This window comes from Chiloscyllium plagiosum, chromosome 26 (genome assembly GCF_004010195.1).
Source record: "Chiloscyllium plagiosum isolate BGI_BamShark_2017 chromosome 26, ASM401019v2, whole genome shotgun sequence".
Lineage (NCBI taxonomy): Eukaryota > Metazoa > Chordata > Chondrichthyes > Orectolobiformes > Hemiscylliidae > Chiloscyllium > Chiloscyllium plagiosum.
Window position 1 is genome coordinate 14,218,242 of NC_057735.1, and position 11,312 is coordinate 14,229,553.

Below are 11,312 nucleotides of genomic sequence, written 5' to 3' on the forward strand. Positions count from 1 at the left end.
ATTATCTTTTGTAATTTTCTAATTGCTTATATTCCAATAAACGCTGGCCAATTTCTTATAATATCAGCTTTTTGTTTTTGTGCAAGCATGTGCATTTGAATCTCTATTTGTCAGTGCAAACTGAAAGCTTACTGTTTGGAAAAATATAAAGCTATGTTCATAAAATGTTACTTCATATGGGCCTACGTTTTTTTTGCTGTGCAGACAAATGTCTCGAATAATTTGATTCCATAATTAGAATCTTTTGTTTCGAAGAATTGTGAGAATGTTCAGCCTGGGTTCTGCCTTTTCTTTTATCGACACAAAGGACGGTGACTTAGTCGAACTGCTACATCCTATTCACAACTAAAAGATAACCATATAAACGTTTGCTCCTTACTCTGTCTTCCCTAAACAGTGCCCTGCATCAGGGGAACTTAGTGAAGAAGAAATAACTGCCTGGAAGCTCCCAACTTCAGCTACCTCACATTTAAAAAGAAAGAACTCTGAATCAGGTGAGTGCTAAATTTATGATGGGTTAAGATTTAAAGGATGCTTTGTATTTTATCTAGTCAGTTTATTGTATGTGTCTCAAATGTAACGAATTACTTTTGGAGTGCAATTCCTCACCGAGCACAAGTCCTTGAATGAAGCTTAAATGCACTTGCAGATTCAAAGGTAAGCGTGCTACAAATGGAGACACATTATTATTTGTAAAATATCCAAGTAAACGATCCTTTCCCTGTCTGTTCATTCTTGCCTATAACTGTTGTCACATTTCTAAAATGTGAAGTGAAAGGTTCAGGATGGCTCTCGTGCAGAGTTCAAACCAGAAGTCCAGCAATTAATTATATTTGTATGCTGATTGTGAATTACACCAATTACCTTTTTCTAGACCACCACCTTTTACTAAAATCAGTACAGTTGTCTGCTTTTCTCATTTGCTTTTTACGTGGGGTTTAAATCATGTGAAAAACTACTAGGACCCTGACACAGCAGTCCCAGGATTGTGCAGTCTTGATGTATTAAGTGCAATCACTAGCAGAAACCATTCTATCACTTTTATGTAATCTGCAGTAACTATCAGGCTTGTGTCGCTGATGAATGCTGGTGTTGAACTTATTCATTGCTAGTACCAAAGGTTTTGTACCAAGTATTTGGCACCAAGTACCCCTCTGCCAGATGTAACATAGACACTAAATCTCCACTCTGTCCCAGAAATTCTCTGTCTGGATCTGAGAAATACTTTTGTTTATGTGACCTCTCCCTGCTGCTATTTGAGGAAGTCATCTTGGAACTGCTCTGGCCCTGTGCAACTAGAAGCATGATCAAGATTCCTTCCTTTCATTCTTACTGCTTAAAGTTTCTTTCGAACACTATTCCTGAACCCCATGTGGATTTTCTTATGGCATTCTCTTGTTTATTTCTAGGATAGAAATTGAATGCTCAAAATTCAATGAGCAGAGTTTTGGAAAATGTTTGTGTTTAATTTTGTTAGATGAGTCTGTGACGGATGATCAATCCGAATGTCAAGCCAAAGATAGTATTTCTGGTCTTTGGGATGCTGCTGCACTGCCGTGGTGGTTTATTACAAGTTTGCGTTCAAACTATGGGAGTCGAAAGAGTGGATCAACTGATATCTGCAGCAACCAGGTGATGTGATTTTTAAAAAAAAGTTAGAACTTATTAAACCTCAAATTTGATTTTATTTTATTGTATTCACATGTACCTAAGTACAGTGAAAAGTTTTTGTTTTGCGAGCAGTACGGGCAGATCATAGCAAAGAACGATATACAGCTCATAGAGTATTTAGAATGACGCACACAAGGTTATGGCTGCACAGGAGGTGCACAAAGAAAGATCAACAGTAGCAAGATCAACATTATTTGAAGTTAGCGGTCTGTTCAGCAATCTAATAACAGCAAGGAAGAAGCTGTTCTTGAACCTTTTGGTGCATGTGTTCAAGCTTCTCTATCTCCTGCCTGATGGAAAAGGTTCAAAGAGCATTTAAGTTTTTTTTACATTTTGCTCTCTACTGCTAAAAAAATTTCCCGAGGAGATGGGCAGGCAAACTGGCAGCATAATTCAGGCAAAAACAAACAACCTTGGACTGAGATACAAAACTGTGAATGTGTAGACAAGCCTACCTTCTGTTACCCTGGTTGATATACCTAGTTATTCACACCCAGCACTTACACCTAATTGTCTTGGTTCCTAGTTCACCTATAAGCTTCCATCTGGTCAACAGCCTGTATTGAGATGGTAATTGCTTGAGATTAAAGGTGATAAAACGTGATGTGTGTTAATTGTGTATGGGGCCAACTAGTCAGTGCTTCTGATTGGCTAACTTGGTGGTTTAGTTTTTAAAAATGTGGATTCTTCAGGTCTTGACAGTGTCCTTTCCTCTGGGTTTGGGGTCCTGGTCTGAGTGCATCTGTTTTTTTAAAAAAACCCAACAAAATTGAAATATAAAGGTCTCTTGTGACTCAGTGGTGGTGTACCCACCTGAGAGTCAAACTGCCCAGGTTCAAGCTCCACCTGCTCCAGAGGTGTGTCATAGCATAGCTGAACAGGTTGATTAAAATGTCTATGAAGTAAAATTTCAATGAAAACTTACATAAATTAACTTAAAATAATCCCCTCTGACAACAACAAGGGATGCTACCAATGTGCCACAAGCGTCCACTGAGATCATCTATTCATTTGTCAAGGAAAATAATTATCTTGTTTCTTAATTCCCCTACAAACTCGCAATATAGGCTGCTCACCAAGTGCAACAGCTGAGGGTGGAATCAGGTGAAGTTGGTGTCCAGTATATAGACCACAGTTGATAATTGGGTGGGTTTAATTGAAGGATGGAGAATTAAAGAAACATGAAGAAGGATTGACATGGTTGTCATAGATGATATTTATAACTTTGAAAATGGGATGGAATTTCTGTTGTGCAGGGCATAAGCTTCTTGGACTAAAGTGCTGTGTTTGGGTGAGAAGTTGGTTTGTTACATGGTCAGGGCTGGAGTATTGAGAAGACAATGAGCAACAGGACATGTTGAAGCTAATGAGTAAGGTCCATGAATTGCTTTTGATGTTAGAGGTGACTTTGAAAGTAGCAGTTGGAGAAGATGGTTTACTATTAAGTGTCGTGTCGTCTTTACTGTCGAGTGTTCTCATGGGTTGTTATGGTAATGTGGCCACAGAGAATACGATGAGGTATTAAGGTTTTCATGCCATTACCAGTCTGCCCTTGCATGTTGTATATTTGAGCCTTCATCCCATCAGAAGGCACTCTGGCACCATGTGTAAGCCACAGTATCCATGACTATGACTTTTATTACCAAGAATTAAACTTTGCAGTTAGCAGTGCAGCACTCATGGGTGACATCTGTAATGACTCTTAACACCAAATGGTGTTCCCAAGGCCTTACAAATAGTTTTTTTAAACTTCTACAACTGTTGGGGTAAGTGTATACAGCATAAAATAATGTATATATCTAGTCAAGCAAGTGACTGAGCGAGCCACCAAAATTATTAGAGAAACTATCTCTCAAGTGAGCTCAGCTTGGAATCTTAGTCCATTGCTTTGAAGCTGATTGTAGTGCAGGTGGCAGTTGTGAAACTTTTTTATAGAAATAGTTCCATTTTCTGGCAGGCCGTTTTTGGAGCCAATAACAGGAGTAAGGTGAATATTTATTGAGATTTTGACTACTTCCTATCCTTGGTTTGAACAATGGAATTTGAGCTCATTTCTTTCATGGAACTCAACCAGATTGCTCAAGCAATCTGGAGTAAAGCCAGAAAGATGATAGATCCTCTTTTTAAAAAAAACCTGCTCATACCCAGTCCACTTAAGCTCTCTCATCTTCAAATCCTTAATTGCACCTGCTTGCTATAGGGCATAAGCTCTTCGGATGAAGAACTTATGCTCAAAACGTAAACTCTCCTTGGATGCTGCCTGACCGGTTGTGCTTTTCCAGCGCCGCACTTTTTGACTCTGATCCCCAGCATCTGCAGTCCTTGCTTTCTCTTGTTTGCTATAGGACAAACTTAAATAGCTAGTAAATGTCCTACAGGATACGCAATGTGCCTAAAGATGGCATGTAAGATTATTTTATGTTGGCTAAATAAGATTGTGACATTAACACATCATCTTGATTCTTCAGGATATAGACACTGCCATTGTTTCTGACTCGACTGATGATCTGTGGTTTCTAAATGAACCTGCCAGTGATGAAGTAAATGTGGAGATCAAATTTGAGACAGTAGAAACAAAAGAAAAAGATCCTCATGAGAACCAGAAAGGAGAGGAGGAAAAAAATACAGAATGCAAGGAGGTAGGTAAATATTGAAGCAGTCTAAAGTTACTTCTGGATGCATCAGTTTCCAGATGCATGTGTCTTCTCTGTGCTGCCTCATTCAGTGACATTTGAACTATGGCTGTCTGGTTCCTGTAATTTAAAATGCTATTGAGTCATTGATTAAATGAGGACCAGATAAAAATTAAATTTTTTGACAGCCTTTGAAATTAGTTTGTTCAGTTTTTTTTGTGTGGAAGAAAGAGGCCATCAGCCATCATTCAGAAATAGGACCAAAAGGCAGATAGCTAATTATCATGTTTTATCAGAAGTAATGAATTGGAAAACCTTTTGGAAGAAAAGCATTGCATTGGTACTCATGTGCTTATATTGCTGGAAACATAAAAAGACAAGGCTATTATAATATATTTTTATCAATGTGCAGTTTGATCTCAAAAGTACAATATTTATGTAAAATGGCCAGTTAATGTTGTAAAATATTTTGTAGACTTGATAATAATGGCAAAGACTTTTTTTTACCCTGGTCGTTGTCTGTCTCAGGTTAAAAAATGCTCTTTCCTGACAGGAGAAGAACGTTGAATACAGTCTTTGGGGTTTGGAATCGAAACTAGTCCAAATAGATGTCATAAAAGTCTCTTCTCTGAAGGCTGTTAACTTCACAAGAGAAATTTTGAGCTTGTGGGCACTTGACTGAGTTAAATGCCCTGAATTTAGCGTAAATTGCTTTCAATTCAACAAGCTCGGTCATAGAAAACGCAAGATTGAAATCTGTGGGGTGATTTTGCTCAGGTGTAGTATGGCAGCACTTAATTGAAGTCAATATCATCAGCTGCACTTAGTCAGGACTAAAGTGCATATAACCTGTTATAAATGACTCAGAAGTGCTTAATACTGTCACTGGGTTAAAAAAATAAATTCACAACATCTTATCATTCTTCACCGTGAATGCGAAAAGTTGGTAGTCCTAACCTGCAAAGTAGCAAGGTAAGAATCACTGTAAGATTCACATTAATCATTTTGTGACTTGCACTTGCAGTTTAGCAGTAGCTTTATTGGTGACTCCTCTTGTGACCTGTGCACTCCTTTTCCCGACCCAGGCCTATTCCTCCCTTCAGGTTACAATCTATGAAGCTGATGATGACCTGCCATGCTCAGGGGATGCTACCGACACAGAAATCTCGGACGCGTTTGAGAACTCTGATGGTTTAAAGGTAAGTCCTAATGTTTTAATGTATTCTGAAGTTTTTGTTGTAGACACTAAGATAATACACAGCAATTTTAATACAATTAAAGATTGTTATAATGTTAACTTGGCTTTTCTGCATCATTCAAACATTGGATGTTTTGAAACCTTTGGTCTATCTGTGAATGTGACCATTCATGTGAAATAGTGGAAAGCAAATGCTGCTAAGATATAGACCTTTTTATTAGCTAGGAGTGCACGCTTTCCAGGCAGAGTTGCTTGCAGCATTCAGGAATTGGAACTCTGGTTGAACTTCAGTAAACAAATCTTTTACTTTTAGTTTTACCCTTAATGTAAATAAAGAAAGGATCACTACTTAAGATGGGAATGAAAGAGAAAATGGGTGGCTATAAATTCATTGGCCACGCATCAATGTTAAGGTAAATGCAGAAATCTGTTACAAGGTTTTGAGAAATAGATATGTGGATAATAATGAACTGATTATAGTCAGCATGGACTTGCAAATGGGAAGTCATGTTTGAACATCTTTTGAAAGTATTAATAAAATTGATAAAAGAGAAGTGGTGGACACAGTATACTGAGATTTATCAGAAGGCTTTAGTAAAAGTTTTCACATGGGGCTGGTTAAAAGAAGTTAAAATGCATGAATTAGGAGATAGTGTACTTGCAAGGATTAATGGTTAGCTAATAGACAAAAAGCATTAGGAATAAATGCACCATTCTTAAGTTGGTCGGCTGTGCTTGTGGGGTACCTGAGGATCAGTGCTTAGACCTCGGCTAGTCCAAATATTTATGTGATTTGGAAGTGGGCATAATATTTCCATAGATGTTCCATAGCTAAGTGGGAATGTGTGACGTTAGCAAGATGTAAAGCATCTTCAAGAGGATTTAGGCAGGCTTAGTCAATGGGCGAGAATATGGCAAATGGAATGTAATGTGAAAAGTGACTATCCACTTTAGTAGGAGAAACCGAAGCATGAATTATTTCATAACTGTGAGTGGTTGTAAAGTGTGTGTATACAAACGGACCTAAGTTTCTCTGTCGATATATCATTGAAAGCTAACCTGCCGGTATGGCAAGCTATTAGATACTAGTCTTTATTGCATGAGAATTTGAATATAGGAATAGTGAAGTCTTTCTTCAGTTGTATAGAAGCTTGGTAGATTGCACCTGGAGTACTTTGTGAAGTTCTGGTTGTCTTATATCTGTTCCTGAGATGGTGTAATTGTCATGTGAAGAATGATTGTGCAAACTGGGCCTACATTCTCTGGAGAATCGAAGAATAAGAGGTGATCTCATTAAAACCTTCAAAATATTTGAAAAGGAAATACAGACTAAATGGACGTGAGATATTCCCCCCCTGGTTGTGGAGTCAAGAAAATATCCCTGTCTTTAAAAATATGGGGATATCACTTGGACCTGTATTTAAATTTTTTTTATTTCGAGGTTTGTGAGCGTTTAGAAGTTTCTCTCCGAGCTGTCAAACGAAGGCTAAGTATGTATCTTGAATTCTGGGTAATCCAAGGTGGAGAACGGGAAAAACTTCTGGCTGTAGGAGCTGCTCTTTTTATTTTGAGGTATTTTAGGTATTGGAGGTGATTTCCTCGAATTCCAGGAGCAGCAATTACTGTTTTAAATGCTGTTGCATTGTTTTGGAACTTTGGGAAAAAAATTAAAATAACAGCAGTTTTAAAAGGGAGAAGAGCAGACAAAGGAAGCACATGGTGAGGACAGTGCAGGAGGGAGAGAGAGAGAGAGAACCTGCACAGTTACCGCCTTTGCTGTTTGAATTTGTGTATCACTGGACATCGGAGTGGATCTGGGAAAATTAACAAACAGTGAAATTCACAACTAATCTTGGAGGAACTGTTGGGCGAAGTTCACAGCACAGAATCACATAAGTTAATTGTTGTTTTAAGTCTGTCCAAGAGAGAGGCTGTATTAGTGAGTACAGTGGGTTTTAGATTAGATTACATTACATTACAGTGTGGAAACAGGCCCTTCGGCCAAACAAGTCCACACCGACCCGCCGAAGCGTAACCCACCCATACCCCTACATTTACCCCTTACCTAACACTACGGGCAATTTAGCATGGCCAATTCACCTGGCCTGCACATCTTTGGACTGTGGGAGGAAACCGGAGCACCTGGAGGAAACCCATGCAGACAATGGGAGAAAGTGCAAACTCAACACAGTCAGTCGCCTGAGGCGGGAATTGAACCGGGTCCTTGGCGCTGTGAGGCAGTAGTGCTAGCCACTGTGCCACCGTGCCACCGTTGATTATATATTTTTGGAGATAAGTCTCTTGATTAAACTTTTAAACTATAAGCCATAGCTATTAATTTAACCTGGGGCAGTGTTTGTAGAGGAATAAGACAGTGTTATTTTCTGGGTCTGTAGGTTGTGAAGGAGCAAACATGGCCTTTGCAGTGATATGTACTACTTGTCAGATGTGAGAGTTTAAAGAGAGTTTAAGGGTTACTGCTGATTATATCTGTCATAAATGCTGTTGGATACGAATCATATCAGATCGAGTGGATCGGTTGGAGAGACAGATAGAAGCGGTGAGGAAATTGCAACAGCAACATTATGTGATGGATGGCAGTTATCGGCGAGGAAGGAGCTCAAAAATGGTCTGAGGAGAACCAAGAGGGGGCATGAGAAAGGCTTGGCAGAACGGATCAGGGAGAACACACAGGCATTTTACACTGATGTGAGGAATAAGAGAATGGTCAAAGAAAGAGTAGGGCTGATCAGGGAGGGCATAGGGAATTTGTGTGTGGAGTCTGAGGAGGTAGGGGAAGCCCTAAATGAGTTTTTTGCTTCTGTCTTTACGAAAGAAACAAACTTTGTAGTGAATGAAACCTTTGAAGAGCAGGTGTGCATGCTGGAATGGATAGAGATAGAGGAAGCTGATGTGCTGAAAATTTTGTCCTACATTAAGATTGACAAGTCGCCAGGCCCGGACCAGATTTGTCCTCGGCTGCTTTGGGAAACGAGAAATGCAATTGCTTCGCCACTTGCGAAGATCTTTGCATCCTTGCTCTCCACTGGAGTCTTCCCTGAGGACTGGAGATAGGCAAATGTAATTCCTCTCTTCAAGGAAGGAAATAGGGAAATCCCTGGCAATTACAGGCCAGTAAATCTCATGTCTGCAAGGTGTTAGAAAGGATTCTGAGGGATAGAAGAGCATGGCTTGATTAAATGCAGTCAACACGGCTTTGTGAGGGGCAGGTCATGACTTACAAACCTTATCGAGTTCTTTGAGGATGTGACTAGAAAAGTTGATGAGGGTCGAGTTGTGGATGTGGTGTATATGGACTTCAGCTCTTCCAGCACCACTAATCCAGAAAGCCTGAACTGCTGTGCTCTTCCAGCACCACTAATCCAGAATCTGGTTTCCAGCATCTGCAGTCATTGTTTTTACCTAGTTGATTTTAACCGTACTATGAATCCTCTTGCAAGGATGCCTGCCTTGAAGAAGTTTTCCTCCTCTCTCTACAAGAATCTCAGGGAGTCCCTCTCCCACTGCACTCCACGCTTCAGGCTCTCTGCCTTTATTCCTGATGAAGGGCTTTTGCCCGAAACGTCGATTTTACTGCTCCTCAGATGCTGCCTGAACTGCTGTGCTCTTCCAGCACCACTAATCCAGAATTTGATAAGGTTCCTCATGGTAGGCTCATTCAGAAGGTCAGGAGGAATGGGATACAGGGGAACTTAGCTGTCTGGATACAGAATTGGCTGGCCAACAGAAGACAGCGAGTAGAAGGAAAATATTCTGCCTGGAAGTCTGTGGTGAGTGGTGTTCCACAGGGCTCTGTCCTTGGGCCTCTACTGTTTGTAATTTTTATTAATGACTTGGATTTCCCAGGGCAGAAATGACTAACACGAGGGGTCATAGTTTTAAGCTGGTTGGAGGAAAGTATAGAGGGGATGTCAGAGGCGGGTTCTTCACACAGAGTTGTGAGAGCATGGAATGTGTTGCCAGCAGCAGTTGTGGAAGCAAGGTCATTGGGGACATTTAAGAGACTACTGGACATGCATATGGTCACAGAAATTTGAGGGTGCATACATGAGGATCAGTGGTCAGCACAACATCGTAGGCTGAAGGGCCTGTTCTATGTTTTATAGGAAGGGGGGGATGTCTCAGATACAGTCACATAGATGGGTTAACTCAAGGAAGGGTAAGAGAGGTAAGCAGGTAATGCAGGAGTCTTTTGTGGATATACCCATTTCCAACAGGTATGCTGATTTGGAAAATGTAGGGGGCGATGGATTCTCAGGGGAATGTAGCACGAACAGCCAAGTTTCTGGTATTGACACTGGCTCTCATGCAATGAGGGGTAAGTTGGCTTCCAAGAGATCAATTGTGTTCGGGAATTCTGTAGTCCGAGGTGCAGACAGACGTTTCTGTGGCCAGCAGAGAAAAAGCAGAATGGTGTGTTGTTTCTCTCCTGCTAGGATCAAGGATGTCTTAGAGAGGGTGCAGAATGTTCTCACAGGGGGGAGGGGGGAGGGGCCAGGAAGAGGTCATTGTCCACATTGGAACCAACGACAGGAAGGGAAAAGGTTGTGATTCTGAAGGGCAATTACAGAGAGTCAGGCAGAAATTTAAAAAGGAAGTCCTCAAGGGTAGTAATATTTGGATTACTCCCAGTGCTACGAGCTAGTGAGGGCAGGAATAGGAGGATAGAGCAGATGAATGCATGGCTGGGGAGCTGGTGTATGAGAGAAGGGTTCACATTTTTTGGATCATTGAAATCTCTTTTGGGGTAGAATGACCTGTACAAGAAGGACGGATTGCATCTAAATTGGAAGGGGACTAATATACTGGCAGGGAAATTTGCTAGAACTGCTTGGGAGGATATAAACTAGTAAGGTGGGGGGGTGGGACCCAGGGAGATCGTGAGGAAAGAGATTGGTCTGAGACTGGTACAGTTGAGAACAGAACTGAGTCAAACAGTCAGGGCAGGCAGGGACAAGGTAGGACTAATAAATTAAACTGCATATATCTCAATGCAAGGGGCCTAACAGGGAAGCCAGATGAACTCAGGACATGGTTAGGAACATGGGACTGGGATATCATAGCAATCACACAAACATGGCTCAGGGATGGGCAGGACTGGCAGCTTAATGTTCCAGGATACAAATGCTACAGGAAGGATAGAAAGGGAGGCAAGAAAGGAGGGGGAGTGGCATTTTTGATAAGGGATAGCATTACAGCTGTGCTGAGGGAGGATATTCCCAGAAATACATCCAGGGAAATTATTTGGGTGGAACTGAGAAATAAGAAAGGGATGATCACCTTATTGGGATGGTATTATAGACCCCCCCCCACCCCCAATAGTCAAAGGGAAATTTGAGAAATAAACTTGTAAGGAGATCTCAGCTATCTGTAAGAATAATAGGGTAGTTATGGTAGGGGATTTTAACTTTCCAAACATCGACTGGGACTGTCCATAGTGTTAAAGATTTAGATGGAGAGGAATTTCTTAAGTGTGTACAAGACAATTTTCTGATTCAGTATGTGGATGTACCTACTAGAGAAGGTGCAAAACTTGACCTGCTCTTGGGAAATAAGGCAGGGCAGGTGACTGAGGTGTCAGTGGGGGAGCACTTTGGGGCCAGCGACCATTCGTTTTAAAATAGTGATGGAAAAGGATAGACCAGATCTAAAAGTTGAAGTCCTAAATTGGAGAAAGGTCAATTTTGATGGTATTAGGCAAGAACTTTCAAAAGCTGACTGGGGGCAGATGTTCACAGGTAAAGGGACGGTTGGAAAATGGGAAGCCTTCAGAAATGAGATAACAAGAA

At 40.8% G+C, this 11,312-nt stretch overlaps 1 protein-coding gene across 1 annotated transcript in view; it reads left to right on the forward strand.

Moving 5' to 3' along the window:
• The window catches only part of mdm4 (MDM4 regulator of p53), a 58,326-nt gene that overhangs the window by 38,436 nt on the left and 8,578 nt on the right, over window positions 1-11,312 (forward strand). The window contains exons 7-10 of the mRNA XM_043716557.1: window positions 398-494; window positions 1,478-1,632; window positions 4,140-4,310; window positions 5,390-5,503. Coding sequence (XP_043572492.1) covers window positions 398-494; window positions 1,478-1,632; window positions 4,140-4,310; window positions 5,390-5,503 — 537 coding nt within the window. The remainder of the gene's footprint in view (window positions 1-397; window positions 495-1,477; window positions 1,633-4,139; window positions 4,311-5,389; window positions 5,504-11,312) is intronic.